The 24,589-nt window shown below is 44.5% G+C and overlaps 1 protein-coding gene across 1 annotated transcript in view; it reads right to left on the bottom strand.

The window, feature by feature from the left end:
• Nucleotides 1-1,436: 1,436 nt before the first annotated feature.
• The window catches only part of NOL10 (nucleolar protein 10), a 108,534-nt gene continuing 85,381 nt past the window's right edge, over nt 1,437-24,589 (bottom strand). The window contains exons 20-21 of the mRNA XM_044288801.1: nt 7,103-7,205; nt 1,437-3,086 (exon numbers count right to left, since the gene is read on the bottom strand). Of these exons, the coding sequence (XP_044144736.1) occupies nt 2,967-3,086; nt 7,103-7,205 (223 nt within the window). The 3' untranslated portion in view covers nt 1,437-2,966. The remainder of the gene's footprint in view (nt 3,087-7,102; nt 7,206-24,589) is intronic.

The following is a 24,589-nucleotide window of genomic DNA, read 5'->3' as shown; positions in this document are numbered from 1 at the left end:
TTTTATTAATATATTGTTTTCCCTGTTTTAGGGCTCTTTCACACCTGCGTTCTTTTCTTCTGGCATAGAGTTCTGTCGTCGGGGCTCTATGCCGGAAGAATCCTGATCAGTTTTATCCTAATGCATTCTGAATGGAGAGAAATCCGTTCAGGATGTCTTCAGTTCCGGACCGGAAAGTTTTTTGGCCGGAGAAAATACCGCAGCATGCTGCGCTTTTTGCTCCGGCCAATAATCCTGAACACTTGCTGCAAGGCCGGATCCGGAATTAATGCCCATTGAAAGGCATTTATCCGGATCCGACGTTTAGCTTTTTCTGAATGGTTACCATGGCTGCCAAGACGCTAAAGTCCTAGCAGCCATGGTAAAGTGTAGTGGGGAGCGGGGAAGCAGTATACTTACCGTCCGTGTGGCTCCCGGGGCGCTCCAGAGTGACGTCAGGGCGCCCTACGCGCATGGATGACGTGATCGCATGGATGACGTGATCGCATGGCACGTCATGCGCTCTGACGTCACTCTGGAGTGCCCCGGGAGCCGCACGGACGGTAATTATACTGCTCCCCCGCTCCCCACTACTACTATGGCAACCAGGACTTTAATAGCGTCCTGGCTGCCATAGTAACACTGAATGCATTTTGAAGACGGATCCGTCTTCAAATGCTTTCAGTTCACTTTTTTCCGGATCCGGCGTGTAATTCCGGCAAATGGAGTACACGCCGGATCCGGACAACGCAAGTGTGAAAGAGCCCTTTTTAACTATCCTTCACATTTATTGTCCTGAAGCTGGAGAAAGTAGGGATGGCATCAGCTGTGTCTTCCCAGAAATTCTCTGCTTGCAGATCACTGATAATAGGGATCTAATTCCTGCTGAAATTTTATGCTGGGAGGACACAGATCACATCCTTATAAAAAGGTTTCTCTCCCGGATGTCACTTATGGATGGACTGTAGATATACAACCTGACTGGGCCTTGGTAGAGATGTTGTATATCTTCAGATTGGCGGCAGGAAGGGGTTAAAGTAAATGTTAACATTTAAACATAATAATTGTTTTGGTTTTCATCTAAAATGTTAAAGGCTATGCACACCTATGGAGGCAATTTTTGCTTATGATTGCATTTTACTCATTTTTAGCTAAAAATCATATTTTCAATTGGCCTTTATTAAAAATATTGAGCCCTTCTGTCACAAACGGTTAACTGTTTTTCTAACTGTGTGACTGGTACTTTCCCTTTTACTTTGTGCTGGTCATCTAATAAACCTTATCTCTAAACTAGAAGAGGACATAAACACCATTTTAAGCCACATTCTTATCAGTAAGATAAGGATTGAGCGATAATGAGTGTTTATAATGTCAGCAAAGATAAGGAGCCCGTCAGCTCCCCAACCGACAGAAAATCCAGAGAATGCTACTAGAGAATCTCACCTATGTACAGAAAAAAAGGGCACCATAATTTTTATTATGCTGATGATCTATAAAACAAACCGCAGAACCCCTTTAAAAGTTAAAAATTCTGAGCAGACCCATTGCATGCTGAATCAGCAGCTAGAGCTCCAAAGGCTCTGCATATAAAGACTTGGATGATATATATATAGAGCTCCTGGAAGGCACTACAGTCTAAAACATAGAAATAAAACTGCACAGTACACCATAGACTTAAACGCCAGAGACTGCTAACCTTTTGGGGTTGTTCAAATATAGACACATCACTAATGAGAGCGTGCTATGCTGGCAAAAACAAGTGTCTCATAAGCAGAGGGAAGAGAAATGTCAGGTATGCGCAGCTTTGAACGCAGAAACTATTCCATCTACGGAAAAGAGCTGGAACGCTGGAGGTTGCTATTCCCTGGTCTGTGTATTTAAATGGAGTGCGTCACTAGGAAATTCACTGTAAAACCAGATGCAGAGCCTTGTAGTGCTAGCTCAGCTACATGTAATGATACCTGTCGCTTAGTGATCCGTTGCTTCATTCTGGAGAAAAAGTACTTCTAATCCATATGCAAATGAGACGTTACGTGCCCTGAGGGCAGGCCTGAGCCCCTCTGTGCAGTCTTGCTTCCTCTGCCAACCCCTCCCTATCCTTCTTGATTGGCAGGCCCAGGTACATAGTCATTAAAGTTGAGCAAAGCGAGCTTCGGATGCTTAATCTGAAGTCTCTTTGTTCAAAACTTCAGAATAATACTGTATGGAGATTCGTCTTGCCAATCAAAGAGAGGGAGGGGCTAGCAGAGAAAGGGGAGGAGCAAGGGTGCGCAGAGTGGCTTGAGATATGGTCTCAAGTTATATTTCCAAATTGAATTGGGGGTTTTCCAAAATTATTTAACCGACGACCTGTCCTCTGGATAGATCATCAGTATCTGATTGGTGGGGGTCCTACACCCAGAACCTCTGCCGATCAGCTGTTTGAGAAGGCACCGGTGCTTGCAGTAACGATGTGGCTCTCAGCTCACCAAGCACAGCGCTGTCCACTGGATAGCGGCTGTGCTTGGTATCGCAGATGACCTCGTCTAGGACCATGTGACCAATAAACGTGAGGTCCCATGGCCTAGGCAAAGCTACAAGAAGGTCCCGGTGCTACTGCACCACCAGTGCCTTCTCAAACCCGGGTGTCAGACCCCCACCGATCAGACACTGATTACCTATCTAGTGATACAAAACACCTAGCAGTATAATTGTGTATTAAGTAATGAATATGTTGGAGCTGAAAATAACTGTTTAGACATACTGCTTACAACAGTGAAAAAAATGTAAATAAAAAATAAATGAAGCGTTATTTATCAGCATTGGCAAAGTACACAGCTTCATCACTGGTGTCAAGGACACACGGCAAATATCTGCCTCACACAGCTGGAGACATGGACCGATGTCACGAAGGAAACGCACTTGTCCAAAGTCCCACACGCATCATAGCGTTCCGTTCTAAAAGTTCTGATGGCAGTCTCATAATGTGTCAGAGGAGCTCAAGTCTCTTAATAAAATGGCCTCCCCTTGGCAGGTTTGCTCCTTAAGTGTCCCGCAGAGCGGCGCAGCTTCTTCCTCTCGTCTCTGTGTTGTTTCTCAGCTTCTTGTCGCTTCTTATGTTGTTCAGACTATGAAAAAAAAATAAAAAAAAATAAAAAATCAGAAGAGAGAAAGAAAAAAAAAAAAAAACAATGGGAAAGATTTATCAAAACCTGAAGTTGCTCAGAGAAACCAGATTCTTGAAAAAAAAAAAATTTTAATGATCTGATTGGTTGCTATGAGCAACTTTTCTCTAGTAAAGATCAAAAATAGTGCAACATAAAGATGGAGTAGTTGTTTATAGCAACCAATCTGCATTTAGCTATACTAGAGTATCACCCAGCATATATCCGGGAAATAACGCATCATCACATATCTTGAGAACATGAACAAATTGGCAGGATTTGACTAGGAATCAGGCATGCTCAACCTGCGGCCCTCCAGCTGTTGTAAAACTACAACTCCCAGCATGCCTGAACAGCCTACAGCTATCAGCATATAGTAGGGCATTGTGGGAGTTGTAGTTTTACAACAGCTGGAGGGCCGCAGGTTGAGCATCCCTGGACTAGATGATGAAGACTTAATGGCGTAATACGGAATCCGTACCAATAGAATATTTTTCTGTCCTAGTGCATGTCTGGCGGTGACACACGCTGCCATCTATATGTGCTGCTCCAGCAGTGTGGACCACTATGGTACATCATTGCTAATCCACCATAGTCCTAGATGTCCTGCCCTACAGCTGGCCTTACACATACAATAGCCAGTCATACCTGATATTTGGACAGTTGAATTAACTACGGTTAGCGGTGTAGCTCTGCAGTTATCACATAATCAAAATACTAAGCAATAATCATCACTATGAATACATGTCTCCAGTGATCAGATGCATACATCCTGCAGTAACATGCACTCATATTAGAGACCTTATGAAGTGCCGACATTTCTAGAACAGTCTAGTTCAGACCAGCTATAGACAGTGTCCATATATTCCATGCTATGTTTGGTAGTGATCTTATGTCGAGAGAGGGCATATTCTGTCAGCTGAGCAGCTGTCAGACACGGCAAACATAGCCCACTACCAACATTTGTTATCCCAACCTATTCTCTCCCTTCAAGTAATTTAGATTCAGTTCTAAAATACATAATATCCATAACAGAGCGGGGTAATATAAGATCCAGAAATATTCAATACATCTTAAGTTCTACCACTCCCCCATTACCTCAGCCTTCCCCGCTCCCGGCCACTGCCCCAGCCTTCCCCGCTCCCGGCCACTGCCCCAGCCTTCCCCGCTCCCGGCCACTGCCCCAGCCTTCCCCGCTCCCGGCCACTGCCCCAGCCTTCCCCGCTCCCGGCCACTGCCCCAGCCTTCCCCGCTCCCGGCCACTGCCCCAGCCTTCCCCCTCCCAATTACCCAATGCTTGAGCCCGTTTCTTTCCCCAATTACCCATCCCTTCCCCTCTACCCCCATTACCTGTCCCTTCCCTTATCCCACCTGTTGCCTGAGCCTTCCCCCTCCCCCAATTGCCTGTCCCTTCATCTCTCTCCCCCCATAACCATCCCCTTTCCCTCTGCCTACTGCTCGTTGACTATTGAGGTAAAGGGTAATAATTAAATATCAGACAATGGCTGCTGGATTATCAGATATTCTAATCTATGCAAAAGGATGCCAGATTAAAAGAATTAAACTGTATAGGAAGTGAAACTCCAGCTTGAAGCTACTTTAAAAGAGTATATTTAAAGGGAGTCTGTCACCACATTTTGACATTATAGACCGCTTACATAGCGCTGTAGCATAACTGTAGACAATTCAAATGGTACCTTTGTTGTGTTCTTGTGAAGTTCACCAGAGGCAAAAACGGACTTTCATTCGTATGTAAATGAGGGCTAGCAAGTGCCCAGGGGCAGCGTTCACTTCTTTGGCGCCCAGGCTGCTCTGCCTCTTTTGCTCATATCCCCGCCCTTCTCTTCCCTTGCGTCGTCGTCCTCCTATCCCAGCGAGATCCCGCGCCTGCGCTCTCCCTCGCCGGGGGAGCAGTAGCCACAATGGGCATCGCAGTGCGAGGGAGAGCGCAGGCGTGGGATCCCGCTGGGAGAGGGAGGACGCAAGGAAAGAGAAGGGCGGGGAAATGAGCAAAAGAGGCAGAGCAGCCTGGGCTCCAACGAAGTGAACGCCGCCCACTTGCTAGCCCTCATTTACATATGAATAAAAGTCAGTTTTTGCCTCGTGTGAACTTCACAAGAACACAACAAAGGTACCATTTGAATCACCTACAGCTATGCTACAGCGCTATGTAAGCAGTCTATAATGTCAAAATGTGGTGACAGACTCCCTTTAAGGTAACCCCCTCTAAATAAGCTATCACGTGTCGCCCATTCAGAGCCTCTAACTACCGGTAATAGCTTCTCATTCCAGCAGAACCTGCCAGGAAAGGCATTACATGGTTGACTATTCATTTGTACATTCGGCGTGGGCCAGACACCTCTTTCTCCACAATGGGACGCATTGTCTACCCCAATAATCTGATCGTATAATAGATATCCTCTCTAGCAGGTGCAGCTTTTTACCCTGAAGTTATTTTTATTCTGTATCCTCCAATTACGTAACAAGAGATAAAAATAAACTTGAAACCCAAGAAGAGTATTCATTTGGGTGGCTTGCCAACTGCTATACTATGGCCATCTCTCGCCTGGCTCTCGTGTTGACTGGCTAACTAAAAAAAGTTTTAAGCTGTTGCATGATCAGATTCCCTGTGTTAAATTTAAGTCATGCAAAGCTTAGTCAGACATAAGTGTCACTAAAGATATGAGAAGATGAATGAATTGCTGCTCTCATCTGAGAGTCATCGTCCTCGTTACATAACCCAGGGACAGGACCTTCATCAGCAATCAACGTCCAGTAAAAGAAACCTTCCACACAAGATCAAGCACAAAGATAAGAACTGTTACACTGGGTCTATAGGAGCGCCGGGTCCTGGACCATAAGATTTAAAAAGCAGATTATTGACGTATACAAGAAGCTCAAGATCTTCAACTTAAAAGCAATGTTCACCTTTTCAACCATGTTTTATTGATTAAATGCATTTCGAAAATAAATAAAATTGAAGCAATTTAGCAAATGGTCTACTGCAGGCATGGCCAACCTGCGGCTCTCCAGCTGTTGTAAAACTACAACTCCTACCATGCTTTGCTGTAGACTGATAGCTGTAGGTAGTCTGGGCATGCTGGGAGTAGGTTTTGCAACAGCTGGAGAGCATCAGGTTGGCCATTCCTGGTCTACTGTTTTGTCTCTCCAGTACCTATGCAGAACTACCGTATGCGTCTCTGTGGTTAACGGACTACAAAAAAACCTTGTATAGTCTGATCCTGCATTCATATTCTGTCTTCTGTGTGTTGGCAACATATATTTTGCAGACTAGCTAAAACTAGGTGGCAGATATACATGACTGCATGAACAGACTACACAGTGTTTTTTTGTAGTCTGTTACCATAGAGACACAGGCTTCCATAGGAGCTATAGCCACAAATACAGAAGGTATTTTTTAACTAGCACCATATGCAAAATTGCTCCCCCCCCCCCCCCAGTGCATCAGATAAATGTTGCAAAAGTTTATATAACCATTAAATTGTTTGCACCAATTATGTTAAAATCAATTACTTAAAATTCTATCATACAATCAGACTACATACACTACAAATACTTCTATAAAACCTGATACACCAATTTTTCACATCCTTAGGGTACATTCACACTAGCGTATTTCTTTTCCGGCATTGAGTTCCGTCCTAGGGGCTCTATACCGGAAAAATACTGTTTTATCCTAATGCATTCTGAATGGAGAGCAATCCGTTCAGTATGCATCAGTTCAGTCCCTATTTGGCCGGAGAAAATACTGTAGCATGCTGCAGGTTTCTCTCCGGCCAAAAATCCTGAACACTTTCCATTGAAATTTCCGCATTGACGGATCCGTTCTTCCGGTCCGCGCATGTGCAGACCTTTAAATCTGTGATCCGGATCAGTCTGACAAATGCATCCGTTTGCATCTGAATTGCCGGAATCCTCTGCCGCAAGTGTGAAAGTACCCTTAAACACCCAATTCTTACCTTCTTCAGCTGGAACGTTAACTGTTTGCTGCCCACAGCTGTGTCAGATACGTTAAGTGTTCCGAGTTTCTCCTCTACCTTCAACCGATCTTCAAGAGTTTTCCTTAAAGGACAGAAAACAGAAGTTAGAGCAGAATGTACTGCTATACGTTATTCTACTTTATATGAAAGGTGACAAAAGGGTTGTCCAGGATAAGAAATACATGGCTGCAACACATCCCCCTCCCTGGAAGAGCACACTTGTCCATGGGCTGTATGCGATACTGCATGATGATCAGGGTAATAATATCAATAAGGCCACATTCAGGCAGCAGTAAGATAGATGCGTTTTGCTCCTGTATTACGGAGGCAACCTCCAGACCTCCCACGGTTCATCAGAACTGGAGTTACATCCTTATGAATCACCGAGTACAATTTTTGCACCCGTAAGACAGGCACACAAAAAACAACTTACAGATGTTAAAGGGTTTCTACCACCAGAAATACTGTTATGTAGCTGACTGACATTAGCGATTCCCTAATGTCAGCACTACATAACAGTATGTTTCTAACAGTAGTTCCTGCAGCTGTTTTTGTTAAAATCGTACTTTTATAGATATGCTAATGAGCCTCTAGGTGCTATGTGGGCGTCATTAGCACCTAGAGGGCTCCGACCACTAACCATTTCAGCCGCCCATCGCGTCCCTCCAGCCCGCCCCGCTACTGGTGATTGACGTGAAACTTCTCGGTATCAAGTACCAATTCCTGCGCCGTGCGCTTCTGTATTCGGCGCAGGCGCAGTAAGTGGATGCCGCACTCCTGGTGCCGGCTTCCTCATTGTAACGTAGTTGGCGCAGTGAGGTAGCCGGCGTCGGGAGAATACAGAAGCGCACGGCGCAGGCGCGGGAGTTGGTACTCGATACTGAGAAGTTTCACGTCAATCAACAGGAGCGGGGCGGGCTGGAGGGACGCGATGGGCAGCTGAAATAGTTAGTGGACGGAGCCCTCTAGGTGCTAATGACGCCCACATAGCACCTAGAGGCTCATTAGCATATCTATAAAAGTATGTTTTTAACAAAAACGGCTGCAGGAACTACTGTTAGAAACATACTGTTGTTATGTAGTGCTGACATGGGCGCATCGCTAATGTCAGTCAGTTACATAACAGTATTTCTGGTGGTAGAAACCCGCTGTGTCACAGCACTCAACCATACAATTCAAATATATAGAATATCCATTAAAAGCAAGTTTGTAAATACATTATGTAGTATGGATCCAGAATTACAACATGCATTATACTTCAGAGCTGCATTTTAAATTCTGCTATTTGTTACTTGAAAAAGTCCACTTATTAACCACACCCCTAACAGCTCCGGTCATGCAGTGGGAAACAATTTGTTTTTTTCCAGTTTACTATACAGTGCCTGGTGTAAAGGTGAGATTTATATACAGTGCTATTTATTATCTGTGTAAAAGCATAGGGCGTACCTAAGGGATACGTAGTGCACTGGAGTATGCGTCTATGCACACAGAACAGCTATGTTCTTAAGCAGTAAATTTGACTTGACTTGCCAGACTTGTGAAGGGGCGTATACTTACCTGCTCCCCGTCACTAGGTTCTAGCTCTGTGGATCCCAACCTGTCCTCACAGCACTTTTGGTCCCTGCATGTAAACTTCCTGCAGGTTTGCCTGTACCGCTGCAGTCATTGGGCCAGATTTATTATTAGCTCAGGTCAGAATAATGGAGTGAAAAAGTCCCCCAAAAAGTCCCAAACGCTAAAACTGCGCACAAATTTGCTCTGCACTATGCTCGCCAGTTTTCTGAAAGTGGGCGTGTTTTCTTATGTAAATGAATCTCTAGACAGATTTACTATTGGGACTATTTAAAAAGTCGCAAAAAAGTCGCAATTTCACTCCAGTGAGGACCATGCTTATCTTATGAGACTTTTTCATAGAACATGCGATTTTTTTCATAAAAACATGCGACTTTTTCGTAAAGATGTGCGACTTTTGTAACGCTGCTTACCGACGGATAAACGGCTACCGTCAAACCGCATTTATTACAGTCTTAAAGGGCCGATCATAAATCTGACTTGGGTAAAACTGACTTTAGCCATATGTGAAAGTGGAGTGAGCTGTCAGAGTCATGATAAATCTGGCCCATTGTCTTTTCACAGCGGTGACATGTTCTCCAGCAGCATATCACTGGTTGATCATGTGCTGCCTGGAAACATGGCATCGTTGAGGCTGGTCATTGGCTGCAGTGGAGCACAAAAACCCATCCGTGCAGAAAGTTTACATGCAGGGACCAAGAATGCTGTTTAGGGTGGGACCCGCAGACTGGCGGGGAATACAGTCCTAGGATATAACTCATAATGAAGCAACCCAATCTTCTTTAATTTATTCATCCCTACTTCTAAATTCATAGAAATATATAGCTATATCTGCTTCTAGACAGTGGGGTGGGAAATTGTGGGGGCATTACATACCATATGTATCTCTAGGGTCATATGTGAGAAACTATATTGTATGGGTAGGAAGAGGTTAGCAGGAGCTAATCCCAGTGCATCCTGGAATACAGGAAGTATACAGTGCATACTTTCTGTGCAGGGGAGGAAGGTGTTAACAAGAGCTAATTGCAATGCTTGATGATCTGCTGCCCACCCACAGAAAGGGAAGAAAGTCCTCCAGATAGGCAGAACAGTACGTTTTAAATACGTTTGATAACATATTTAAAGGAGTTGTCTCACTTTAGCAATTGGCATTTGTCATGTAGAGGAAGTTAATACAAGGCACTTACTAATGTATTCAGATTGTCGATATTGCCTCCTTTGCTGGCTGGATTAATTTTTCCATCACATTATACACTGCTCGTTTCCAGGGGTTACGACCCCTGGTGGTCATGCTTGCACACTACAGGAAAAGGTGCTTGCCTCTGGCGCCAGGACAATGGGAGAGTAAATAGGCCGATGCTTTTTCCTATAGTGTATAAGCACGACCACCACTGCTGGATTGCAGGGAGGTCGTAACCCCTGGATACGAGCAGTGTATAATGTGATGGAAAAATGTATCACGCCAGCAAAGGAGGCATTATGGAGAATCACAATACATTAGTAAATGCCTTGTATTAACTTCCTCTACATGATAAATGCTACATGCATTCCCCATGTAACAACAATTCTGGAGCATCTATTCTTATGGCTCTAGGTTGTGCCATTCCTTTATTATTTCTACTAGAAGTCATGAATGAACTGCTAGCAGTCTGCAGTAAGGGTACAGAGGGGAGGGAACCAGTTTGGTGGGTGTACCGACAAAGTCTGACTATCCAATCACTGCTGCCATTGTCAGACTGTGCAGGCCCCCCCCCCCCCCCCCCCTCTGTACCCTTACTGCAGACTGCTGTCATTCATGACTTCTAGTAGAAATAATAAAGGAACAGTGCACCATAGAGCCATAAGAATAGATGCTCCAGAATTGTTATTACCTGGGGAATGCATGGAGCTAATAAAACAGGCACGTCAGGAGAGGGGACAGGTCCTCTTTAAGACTAATTTCTGGTGCCAACCATAATGATTATGTTTGATTTTGGGAAACCATGCCCTTCCTACATTATAAAAAGGTGGGAAGAATGGTGTAAAAATGAAAGCATCAGAATTTCGCTACCTTACTTCAGAAGACGGGCAGTTTACCAGAGTACTGTCTGCAGATTAGACACCAAGAGCAGAATGAAGCCTTATGTAACGTTTCAGCCATTTCCCTAATGAGGAGCAGCCATTGCACAATATTACAAAAGAGATGTAGGTCACTCTGCAATAGGACAACAGACCTGAAATGATGCAATGGAGCTGCCAAAACAATCAGCGACTCCTGCCAAGTTCATTCAACGACCCATCCTATAAACTCGCTGCTGTCGTACATTTGTCACTTTGGGGCTAAATACCAGTTTACACAGCAGGTGATTTGTGAGGGGAGAACATTTTCTGCACATTATAAGCTTCGCCAGTTTTCAATTAATCGACCATCAGTATGTACTCGTAAATCACATCCGTCCTCTCCCAAATGGTGCGCTTACAATCAAACCTCCCCAGGTCAAATGCACAAACACTAAGGACAATTTTATACAGCCAGTTGTACGAACGATCTCTTTATTGAGTGTGGGGGAAACAGAGGAACCCTACATAAGAGGAACATATAGACCTCAAGCAGATGTTGCCCCTTAATCAGGTCCATACCCAGGACCCAAACAATAGCCAGGCAAAAATTTCAGCAAGTGGGCCGCCCTTGTATTATAAAATATAATAACCGAGAATTAGGACATTATATAGACAAGGAGGCACATTTCACTTTTAAAAAGGGTTGTTTACCTTTGTAGAGCTTTCCTAAAGACCCCACCGCCTGGCCAGACCCACAGTGGTAATCATACTTACCTGATTTCTGCAGGTTCTGGGTCTCGCCACGTGTTCAGTTTCCCTGCAGCACTACCAAAGGGGGCATGTAGCATTACACAGCTGTCATTGAGATCAATGTGCTGTGTGCAAGCCGTGGATGTGCAGGATCGTCAGTTATTTCCATCAGTTATTGTAAGCAAAACCAGGTATGGGTAAAAAAAAAAACAGAACAGATGAAAATCTTTTCATTATACCTCATCTCAGTAGCTTCACTACTGGTTTTGGCTCACAACAACTGATGGAAATAACTGATCAAATAACTGATGTGAGAACTTGGCCTTAGTTCTCCACACTGGCTAATAGATGTGGATCCTGAATGGGAGACACCACCTGTTAAAAAGTGGATTTCTGGGACTTTAGTATTGATTAGCTATCATCAGTCTTTTGAAGAGGCTTTGGCTGCTTCTTATTTAACCCTTTTAAGACGAGCGCTATACATGTACGGCACACCTGTGAAGTGAAAACCATTTCAGGTGACTACCTCTTGAAGCTCATCAAGAGAATGCCAAGAGTGTGCAAAGCAGTAATCAAAGAAAAAGGTGGCTACTTTGAAGAACCTAGAATATGACATATTTTCAGTTGTTTCACACTTTTTTGTTATGTATATAATGCCACATGTGTTAATTCATAGTTTTGATGCCTTCAGTGTGAATCTACAATTTTCATAGTCATGAAAATAAAGAAAACTCTTTGAATGAGAAGGTGTGTCCAAACTTTTTGGTCTGTACTATATATATATATCTCTCTCTATCTCAAAATGGGCGATTTGCAGTTTGTTGCTTCACCTCTTAAAATGAACAAATAAAAAAAAACAGAGCAATGAAGATAAGGAAATCTACAAGATTAGGCAGAAAGAGGCCAAGCAAGTTATAAGAACTTCTAAAGCTCAGGCAGAAGAAAAACTAGCTCAGTCTATGAAAAAAGGGGATAAGACATTCTTCAGATATATAAATGAAAAAAGGAAATTAAAACAAGGAATAACTAAATTAAAAATAAAGGACGGAAGGTATGTAGAAGAGAATAAAGGGCTAGCCGACTGCCTTAATGAATACTTCTGTTCAGTTTTTACAAAAGAAAAAGAAGGAGAAGGACCTCCACTAGAAAGGATGACTATTAAATCGTTTGATGCATGTGTCTTTACAGAGGAAGATGTTCTAAGTTTGCTGTCTAAAGTGAAGACAAATAAGTCACAGGGGCCTGATGAGATACACCCAAAATTATTAAAAGAGCTTAGTGGTGAGCTGGCAAAACCGTTAACAGATTTATTTAACCAATCATTAGTAACAGGAGTCGTCCCGGAATATTGGAAATTGGCAAATGTCGTGCCCATTCACAAGAAAGGTAGTAGGGAGGAATCGAGCAACTATAGACCAGTGAGTCTGACATCAATAGAAGGCAAATTAATGGAAACCCTATTAAAGGATAGGATTGTGGAACATCTAAAATCCCATGGGTTTACTTCAGGGAGATCATGTCAAACAAATCTTATAGATTTTTTTGACTGGGTGACTAAAATAATAGACGGTGGAGGTGCAGTAGACATCGCATATCTAGATTTTAGTAAGGCTTTTGACACTGTCCCACATAGAAGACTTATCAATAAACTGCAGTCATTGAGCATGGACTCCCATATTGTTGAGTGGATTAGGCAGTGGCTGAGTGACAGACAACAGAGGGTTGTAGTCAATGGAGAACATTCAAAACAAGGTCATGTTACCAGTGGGATTCCACAGGGATCTGTACTGGGACCAATTTTGTTTAATATCTTCATAAGTGATATTGCAAAAGGCCTCGATGGTAAGGTTTGTCTTTTTGCTGATGACACAAAGATATGTAACAGGGTTGATGTTCCTGGAGGGAAACGCCAAATGGAAAAGGATTTAGGAAAACTAGAAGAATGGTCAGAACTCTGGCAACTGAAATTTAATGTGGATAAGTGCAAGATAATGCACCTGGGGCGTAAAAACCCAAGGGCAGAATATAGAATATTTGACACAGTCCTGACCTCAGTATCTGAGGAAAGGGATTTAGGAGTAATTATTTCAGAAGACTTAAAGGTGGGAAGACAATGTAATAAAGCAGCACGAAATGCCAGCAGAATGCTTGGATGTATAGGGAGAGGTATAAGCAGTAGAAAGAGTGAAGTGCTTATGCCGCTGTACAGATCACTAGTGAGACCTCACTTGGAGTATTGTGCGCAGTACTGGAGGCCATATCTCCAGAAGGATATAGATACTCTAGAGAGAGTTCAGAGAAGAGCTACTAAACTGGTCCATGGATTGCAGGATAAAACTTACCAGGAAAGGTTAAAAGACCTTAATATGTATAGCTTGGAAGAAAGACGAGACAAAGGGGATATGATAGAAACTTTTAAATACATAAAGGGAATCAACTCGGTAAAGGAGGAGAGCATATTTAAAAGAAGAAAAACTACCACAAGAGGACACAGTTTTAAATTAGAGGGGCAAAGGTTTAAAAGTAATATAAGGAAGTATTACTTTACTGAGAGAGTAGTGGATGCATGGAATAGCCTTCCTGCAGAAGTGGTAGCGGCAAATACAGTGAAGGAGTTTAAGCATGCATGGGATAGGCATAAGGCTATCCTTCATATAAGATAGGGCCAGGGACTATTCATAGGATTCAGATATATTGGGCAGACTAGATGGGCCAAATGGTTCTTATCTGCCGACACATTCTATGTTTCTAAAGAGTGATCAAAAAGGCAAACACTCCAAAATGGTATAAAAAAAAAAGTACAGGTCACCACGCAAAAAAATGCGTTCTCACACAGCTCCATAGACATAACTATACAAAAAGTTATGGGGGTCAGAATATGGCCATGCAAAGGAAAAAAAAAAAAAAAAAAAGTTTTAAAAAGGACAATAAATATGGTATCTCTGTAACAGTACTGACCCGCAGAATGAAGCTGGCCTATCAGTTTTACCAAATCTGATATGCCGTAAAAACAAAACCCATTTCTCATTTCAACCCAAGGAAAATGCAAAAATGGCCCCATCAGGAAAGGGTTAAACACGTGACATCACATCCATCAGTCACATGGCCTTTCTGCGGTTTAGTCCCATTTCAGTGCAATACCAAGCAGAGCCACTATAACATTTATGGCGCTGTGTTTGGTTCAGTCCAAACGCCGCTGCCCTTTCATAGTGATTGGTGAGGGTGCTGGGAGTTGGACTCCCACTGATCTTACTCCCAGAACAATATATCTGGGAATGGGTTTTTGAACCAGTTTAACTATGACCATGTGATGCCGTTGGTCTGTGATTAGTGATGAGCGAACTTCTGTTTTAAGTTCGGCGTCTAAAGTTCGGCTTCCGGTTAGCGGAGAATCCCGATATGGATCCCGATATGGATTCCGACTTCCGTTGTGGTCCGTGGTAGCGGAATCAATAATCGGCCATTATTGATTCCGCTACCACGGACCACAACGGTATTCGGAATCCATATCGGGATTCTCCGCTAACCGGAAGCCGAACTTTAGACGCCGAACTTAAAACAGAAGTTCGCTCATCACTATCTGTGATGCCACAGCCGACAGTGATCAGCCATTCTGAGATACCAGTATAAGAACACTAATAACTTACCAATGGCTTGTGTGAGGAATATGGATCATCATTTATTGGCAGCCCTGATTGTCTTTTGATTCACCTTTTGGCAAGTACACAGTCCGTGTACATGCAAAATTTGTTCTCACCCCCCAGCCATCTGCTGTCACCTAGCAAGGGAGGAAGCCCCAGGGGTCCAGGCTTCAAGGAGGCCCCAGGTGGATAAAGTCACACCTCAACCAGCCAGGTTGGAGGCAAGCTAATCCTGCAGGAGGTCTCAGCCCTTGCCCAGGATCAATGATACCTCCCAGACATGTTGGCACCTACATTTCATAAGGAATTCTGAATCGTCCGTCCATTCCAGGCATAATTCGGTTATCTTTTTGCGATCCTGGGGCAAAGCCAAACATCCACGTGGTCCTGGCTTGATTCTAGGATGCCTGGGAGGGGAAATATACATATCTCCTCACAGAAACCAAACAGTACCATGCTTGGACTCTAGTTGTAGCCGAAACCCAGGCGGATCAATTGGGCCCGGAACCATCTTCCTGCGACATTCTAGTCTGAGGCTATGAGCCCTAAGGGGTTTTATGGGTCATTTTCTGCCAGCACCAGAGAAGGAGTGGACCCTACCCATAGGTGGGGAGGGGAGCGGCCGGCTACAGGTCATATAAGCCCATGCAAGCCAGCGGGCGGGGTCTTATCTGAAGGGTATCACATTGTGCAAATGTGTTTTGAGAGACCGGGAACCAGATGACATCACTACCCCCACGTGACTGCAGCCAAGGACTATTCCACCATTAACCCAAAGGAACTTTCCTCTACCCGGTAACTGACTTTTGCTCTGCTTAACCCTGTATCTCGATCACGAATCCCAACATCCGTGTTTCGGCCTAGTTATAAGATACCACGGGTTGGTTTCTCACCCTATATAATTCCGTTAACGGACCGGGCTTATATCAAACGAGAAGCTGGTGGCAGGTTTCCCGGGCTGAGAAGGCGCTGTTTCACGGCAGCAGTGAAAAAACTCTCAGCTTGTTGCCTCTCTGTGCCCGTGTGGACAGGAGGTGTCTGTGTAAACTGTACCAAGCTGACCTTACCTGCTCCTCTGGAGGCTGTAACGTCACGCTTTGGTAACAAGTGACCATACTGCATCTCATAAGCTCGACATAGGTGACGTCAAGCGGGCACGAGGCGTGGTATTCATCACAGCTTGCATGCTGCAGACAGATGTACAATTTGCTGCAGATTAGTGGACAATTACGGTAAATGTAAACTAAGTTGAGTTACTTGGTCCTTGCAGGCCACTGGAGTACCAGTAAGTAGGGTTCTGCATGATGGCAGCGAGTGTCAAGACCTCTTAAGAAAGGAGTTTGGTTCACATAATTAAGGAAAACTCATAAAAGCAGAGAAATGCGTAAGACGACTAAAAGAGGAGGCTGGGAGTGACTTATGTGAAAGTAGTCATTTGAGTGAGTGTGTGTGGGGGGGGGGGGGGGGGCATTGTAGGAAACAGCCATTGTGGCTGCAGTGAACAAGCTGAGCGACTTTGGCTCATGTTCATATCATGCCCCCGTACAGCTACGTAGAGGCACGAGAGACTGTAATAACTGCTCACTAAAGACTAACCGGCCAGCTAGTCATCAGTATTCGTGTTGAGCGAACTTGTTTCAAGTTCGGCATACAAGGTTCGGGTTCAGGTTATCTAAGACTTCCATTATGGATTCTGCCACCATGGACCATAACTTATGGTAGCGGAATCCATAACTGAATTCTTCGATAACCCGAACCTTGTACGCTGAACTTGAAAGCACTCATCCCTAATCACTATATCTACAGGTTATCCATGCAATTCCTGCTCATCCTCGGGGCTGTAGACAATAAAGCTGCGCAGGACAGTCATTTATAATCTTAGGCTACTTTTACACTGGCGTTTTGGTTTCCCTTTGTGAGATCCGTTCAGGGCTCTCGCACGCGGTCCAAAACGGATCAGTTTTGCCCGTAATGCATTCTGATTGGATAAGGATCCGCTCAGAATGCATCATTTCTGTCTCCATCCTGCTTTGGAGGCGGACATCAAAACGCTGCTTGCAGTGTTTTTTGGTGTCCGTCTGACGAAACTGAGCCAAAAGGATCCGTCCTGGCACACAATGTAAGTCAATGGGGACGGATCAGTTTTCACTGGCACAATAGAAAACGGATCCGTCCTCCATTGACTTTCAATGGCGTTCAAGACGGATCCGTCTTGGCTATGTTACAGATAATACAAACGGATCCGTTCTAAAAGGATGCATGCGGTTGTATTATCTGGACGGAAGCGCTTGTGCAGATCCATGACGGATCCGCACTAAACGCGAGTGTGAAAGACATTTTACCACCACGGGGAGAGATTGGATTTTACAGAAGCTTATAAACAGAACTGGATGAGTGGGGGGGTTCCAATGCGGCCGCCCTCCCTTATATAACACCACCAAAACTATTTTAATTCCTTATCGCAACAAGCAGAATTCGGGTTAGTCTTTCCTAGATAACTGTATTCTCAGAACTTCTAGGCCGGTTCTCAGAATATCTGACATCCTCTCCTGAAGGCAATCGCTCTGATTAGGTGTCCCGCCATTGTGCCCTCAGCTCAGATTCTCCCGGTAAATCCCTATATAAACACGTCCTGGGTGCGCCTACAAGCTGACTATGGCAGGAGATCAGCCGCTGGCACAGGCTCTCAGACTGCTGAGAATGCACACACAGGAGCCGCCCATCACTAGCAGAATGTATTGCACTGCAGTATACTATAGATCAGGCGAGGCGGCAGCAGCAACACACAAGTGACTCGCGCCTCCGCAAACCAGCTGAGAAGCAATTAACGTACCTTTCAAAAAACCATCAAGCCTGGCCTTACACATCCTGCCCCACTGGCATCTATGCCCAGTTTCCCTAAGTGCTCACGCACACGACCGTATTTATTTTGCGGTCCGCAAAAAACACTGATGATGTCCGTGTGCATTCCGTATTTTGCAGAACAGCTGGCCCCTAATAGAACAGTCCTATCCTTGTCCGTAATGATACGGACATTAGGACATGTTCTATTTTTTTGCAGAACGGACAAGGAGTAACTTCCGTTTTTTGCGGGCCCATTAAATTGAATGGTTCTACATACTGTCCACAAAAGAAAAAACGGAACTGACATCTAAAGAAAATACATTTCAGTACATGAGCCCTAGCAGTATAAATTGCGCCCACACCCTGTGTTCCCCATTTGTCAGATGAGACACCCCCAACTTTGCCAATAGGATCATCCCAGGTCCCCCAATTCATCCAATAGGCACTCCTGGGCGGCTTCCATAGAAGTCACAGCTTCATTTCCCCCAGGCTCATCTTCCATCCCAAGGCCTTCCCATATTCTGGGAGAGAGCTGCCTATGGCTGCTGACGGGAACGGTCCTTGATGAGGTCATTGAGTGGGCCAGCTCCATGCAATTGGAACCAGGTGGACGCACCCAGCTGGCGCATGAATGGCAAGTACCATACCCATGGTGGGAGATCTTCTAGCTGCCATGGTGATGGATATACCTTCTGTGCCATCCCCATACCTTAAATTATAAAATTCTGACTGCAGTCTCTGCGAGGGAGATCATTCATATTAATGCTCATTAACTAAATCCATCTTGAGATGACATTTTTTTTTAGTAATTGCCAGAGACCGTTACAATAATAATATATGATCAAAATAAAAAAATATATATATTTACTGTCCAGAAACCCCTATGTTCCAGTGCCAGCTACCCACATAGTGCCGTTCACAATGTTTTGGATACAGCTATGACGTCCCGTAATGCCGCGTGTGACCACTGCAGCCAATCACTCTGTGGATCAGTATACGACGCAAGAAAGCCGAGGTCAGTGATTGGCTGCAATAGTCACATGTGTCAGAACAACAAATCCTGGTGGGGAGGAGAAAACGCTGGACAGAGGTGCTTTCAAGACCAGGGGTATACATAAACCATTGCAGAAGGGGTTGCTTCAAGTTCCCCTTAGTGGTGGCTGCAGGAGCTAAAATTTCACTATTTAACTTCTTAAAAGGGGTTGTGTCACCAAACATTCCATGTCATTAAAAATTTAGCATAGCCACTGAGCTATTCAATAAAATGTATCCGTATAGCGCCACCTGCTGTTTGTTCTTTTCCTTATTTTTTTTGTATGTCTCAATGAGCTGGTTGAACATGATCAGTTTAAAACTGCCGCCCTCCATATGTTCTCTTAGAAGCTGTGGTAGTTACATTGAGAGAACTGCAGCAGAAAGGACACGCCCCCCAAGGTATCAGGCTGAAGATAATCTAGCAGAGCAATTGGAGCAAGGAATAAGGAGATCTCTGGATCCATGTGAGGTACAGGGCTGGTTCTGGCTTTCTTAGAAAGATATCGTCATGAACTATATGATGTCCGATTTGTATTTTTTACACACATCATGGCATAACCCCTTTAAGTAACAAAGGGCTATAACCGACAAACTAAAAGCTAAAGAAATGTGACATTTGAAATGCTGTTTTTCATAATTATTCAATAATTCTGTGAACTTCTCAATCTTTAAAGAGGTTATGTCCCTCACAAGTGCAGGGTGGAGGATGGGGCTAATCCTTCTGCTAGCTTCCCAGTGAGCACTCCTGTCTGGCCTGTAGGCCACGTGCTGCGCTATAGTCAGTGTCTGCTCTCCACCATCTCCTTGTTCTCTCCGCTTAATCATTTATGAAGTGCTTTTTGTCGTAATGAATTCCTGTTTGGCCCACGAGAACGCATTTCATCTGCAGAGTAGATGTCCTCTGTCTGTCGCTCACGTCCACATCACTCAGACATTATTCATAACCGGAGATTAGAGCACAGTCTATGTTACAGCGCATCGTGCAGACGTTTTTCCAGCACTGAGACAATTGCACCAGAAGATCTCAAGATGCTGTCTGTAGATGAAAGAGCAAGCGCTTTAGGGTCACTGAGCCTTTATGGTAGGGGTGGGGACCATTTCATGTGGCCCCCTGCCAGAAAATGCTAATGACCGCTTCCATTATGAAAGCGGTCATTAGCATGCGGGAGGCACAGGAAGGCGAGAACAGTGCATTGCTAGCTGTACTCACCTTCCCTGGCCGACTTCCTGCCCCACGCTGGTCAAGACGTCGTGCTCATAGACGCACACTATGACCTGATGCTGTGTGCGGTCAGGTCACAGTACAGCGTGGCAAGAAGAAGACCAAGGAAGGTAAGTGGATCTGCCAAGAGGCAGCACCATCCGGAGCTGGAGAGGTAAGTTTATTTTTTTTAAATGTCTAATCTGTGGTCTGATTGGGGCTGATCTAAGGGTGGGGAGGGTCTGATCTTACACTGGGGGGCCTATTGGGGGTCTCATCTGAGGCTGGGGAGGGTTTGCTGGGGGGCCTATTGGGGGTCTGATCTGAAGCTAGGGAGGGTCTGATGAGGGTCTAATCTGAGGCTGATGTAGGCTGGGGGATCCGATAGGAGGCTGACTGAGGTGGGGGGCAGATCTGAGGCTGAGAAAGGGACAAAAAAAGGTAGGGACAGTTGCGAAGAAAGAGGCAGGGAAAGTGAAAGCTGGGTGAACCCCTCTCTGGACCCCTCTGGGATGAGCTTGGCTGTCATTAATACCAAATAAAGAACTAAATATATAACATTCTCAACTTAAATATTAGACAGCCATGTGTGGTCAAAATGGCGCCTATACTATATGTAATATATATTGCAGGAGCCATTTTGTGCTGCAAAAATACAGCGCTCCAGATTTTTTTAAATTGAAGCACAATTTCTGTAACTAACCCCTAAGTCACTTACATGTTTGACCAAATATAGCAGTCATATCTTTAAGTTGAGAATTTTGTATGGCCCCCGAACGATGTTATAAATATCAAAATGGCCCTTAGCGGCAAAAAGGTTCCCCACCCCTGTTTTAATGGCAAAGCGAGGCCACATACAATACAATATTATACTATAGGGACCATGAAACTACCTTAAAGGGGTTCTCTCATCTGAGATTTTTGGCCCTTTTTAGAGACAGAGGTGATACCTGCACCTATCTGACTTTGATGGCCTATCCTAGCGATTAATAGGTGCATGCATATTAATAAATGTGGCACATCCCTAGGAGGTCTGTGCGGTAGAAAACTAAATATACACCAGCAAGGAGCTTGCTTTTGTGTGTAATGTGCCCCAGTTTTCTGGCACACACATTGTTAAATGTGTCAGGCTGTAAAGGTCCTACCCGCAGTCACCTGTTTGCACGTTTTGGAGCCAAACAGATGTTTTGTCAAGAAATGAGACTTTTTTTTAAACCAGAAAACTGATAGTAAACAAAAATAAATGCCCTCCTATGTTGTCACAGCATTAGGCCTCATGTACACGACCATTGTTTGGGTCCGCATCAATCGGGCCGCAAAATATGGGGACAGCACTCAGTGTGCTCCGTCCCGTGGCCCTACAAAAAAATAGAACATGTCTTATTCTTGTCCGTTTTGTGGACAAGAATAGGCATTTCTATAATGGGCCACCCGTTCTGTTTCTCAAATTGCGGAACGCTCACAGACTGCATCCGTGTACTGCGGATCTGCAGTTTGCCCATCGCAAAACACGGCACGGTCGTGGGCATGTAGCCTTACATGATTACTGCTTCAAGTCCCCTAAGGGCCTAGAAAACACAAGGCAAAATGAATTGGAATAAAGGGGAATAGGTTCCCATTAAAAATAAATGTAAAAAATGTACCCGAAAACGGTATCCTAGAAAAATATAAAACAGTTATGTCACTTGGACCATGACGAAGGTGACAAAAAGAGGGCAATTTTAAACAGGTGGCCGCGGATGTGAATCACCGCCGTGTAATGCGAAGTTTCCTCTGCAGCGGCCTCGCCAAATCTGGCCTTTTTAGTACAAAGAGATACCACTGGCAAGTTTAGACCATTGAAATGAACAGCACGCCTTCCGGGTTGCCTGGACACCCTAGGGTTAATCGCTGGCACTTCTGCAGTGCACTTGACACCCATTTGTTCCCCTCTGTCTCTCCTGGAAATCCAATTTCCAATCCTGTTTTTTTTTTTTTTTTTTTCTTCTTCTGGTAACCTCTAAAAGTATTAATTTTAGTCCCTTTGATTTTTTTTTTAAGTACCAGATTAACTTTAAAAGCAGCAGAAACGGCATTTAAACTGGTGGAGGTCAGGATGTTCTGGCACAGCATGAAACAGCAGCCGTCACACACAGATAATACAATCTGCCGGCCTCAGGCAATGTAAACTACTTCTAGACTCACCGCCCATATGAATAATGCCCCACAAGTGGTGATTTTTACTGAGTGACTTTATATTAGCCCTTTTTGAAAATACATACAGAAGTCTAGGGAGAATTTTTTTTTTCCTCCGCATGATTTTTAAATATAATAAAATATCAGGGGCAGACTGGGAACTTAAAGTGGCCCCAATGTTGTAGGCGAGGGTAGACTGACAGAAGGTGGGGCAACACAAGTTGGCAGGGTCAGTAATACCATAGTGCAGCACAGAATACCATCCCACAGAACCAAATACCGCAGTGCAGCACAATGTACCTCCTCAGAAGTTGTCCCTCTGTGGTGGCCATCAATAGCTGCCACGTTCTGTCCTCCTCCAATTGTCTCCAATATGGAAATGGAGCACAGGGGGCGTAGGATGTGAGATGTGGACCACAGCACCAAACCACCCCTACCTTCAGCATGCAGCCTGGACTTCCTCTAATAATGACCCCTATAGTTCCCCTAGTAGTATGTACCAGGCCATCGGCATTAAGGAGGGCTAAGGTCACTCTATGGACATCGGACAATTGGGAAACTTCTCTGCAGGGTCTATGGGCAGTTTGCCCCTGTAAAACATCACTTTCCACAAAAACACCCTAAAAAAGGACAAGTGTGCAGGCTGCATGTTACAGAGCAGGGGGACACTGATCACATTGCTATATATCCAGTGGGTGGTCCTGCATGTTGACTTCGCTGTATGACTGTGCATAGACACAGCTGTCAATCACGGAGGAGACCGCCCACTGGACTCCTAAGCATAAAAACTGCTTAAAATGAATAAATTACAAGTTTTGCTCAATCTTTTCCTGCAAAACTTTATCAATCTGCTCAGCTCCTCCTGCTCTATAACATGCTGCCAACAGGTAAGACAACATAGACAATGCGACAAGTTACCTTTAAGGTTTTATGAGCACTGTAAATCTGAAAGCTCTCAATACAGCAGAAAAAAAAAAAAAAAAAAAAAAAAAAAATGTCCTGCCCTGCCACAGATAATACACATATGAAAGGCACACTGAGGATGATTAATGCAATTTAATCTTATATGCCATAGAGAAACCATCAGCTGACACCACCCAACAACTGCTAGAATAAATTGGCATTCAACCCAACTAACAGTGAACTATGCTGATCGGGGCTGTATTGGCACTTAATGGGGTTGTCTGGACTACAGATATTAAAAGGGTTATACAGGAATTCAGTGTTAATATCCTATCCTCGGGATAGGTCGTCACTATCAGATCGGTGGTGTCCGACACCCAGGACCTCTGCCGATCAGCTGAATGAAGAGGCCATGGTGCTCTGAGCGCCTAGGCCTCTTCCTAGGCCAGTGACATCACCGTACATCGGTCACATGGCCTAAACGTAGCTCAGTCACACTGCTGTGCTTAGTAAGCTGTGAAGAGGCTGTGGTGCTCACCACAGCTCCGGCAAACGGCTGCCTCAAAAAGCTGATCGACAGCAGTTCCCGGGGGTCAGACCTCCTCTGATTCTCATATTGATGTCCTTTGCCAAGGATGGGACATCAATATGAAAATCTCGGATAACCCCTTTAATGACCTATCATCACGACAGGTCATAGATACCAGATAAGTGGGGGTCTGACTCCCGTCACCCCCACCAATCAGCTGATTTGGGTATCTGCAGTGCAAGAAACGACACTATGCATGGAGCTGTGTACTCCAGGGCAGACTGGGAACTTAACGTGGCCCTGGGAAAAAAAAAAAAAAAAAAAGTGGCCCCCATGTTGTTGGCGGACACAAATTGACAGAAGGCAGGGCAAAAAATACCATAGCGCAAAATACAAAGGTGGTATTGGTGAAATTCCATACAAGACCGTACAACATGACAACACCCAGAACACTAATCACCTGTGTCACATCTCGTGATCAGAAGCTGTACTATAATAATGAGTTTAGAGAAGTCACGCGATTGCGTGGGCGCATAATCCCAGCTGATAAGATATCACCAACAGGAAGCCTTCAGATCCATAGGAAGGGCGAGGGTGGTGTAATACTTAGAGAACCTCTATCCACTCTGTATTCCTCCTCCCTTAGCTCAATATCAGCAGCTCCTGCTCTGTCTGACCTGCCCATGTATGACAAGGACGCCATTCAATATGGCTGGCTGCATCTTTTTCTGGTGTTCTTCAGAAGCTGGACCTGCAGCGATCAGATAATCTCAACT

Source organism: Bufo gargarizans, chromosome 4, assembly GCF_014858855.1.
Source record: "Bufo gargarizans isolate SCDJY-AF-19 chromosome 4, ASM1485885v1, whole genome shotgun sequence".
NCBI classification, from domain to species: domain Eukaryota; kingdom Metazoa; phylum Chordata; class Amphibia; order Anura; family Bufonidae; genus Bufo; species Bufo gargarizans.
The sequence above is the reverse complement of the archived record's forward strand: the minus strand, read 5'-3'. Positions and strand labels throughout refer to the sequence as shown.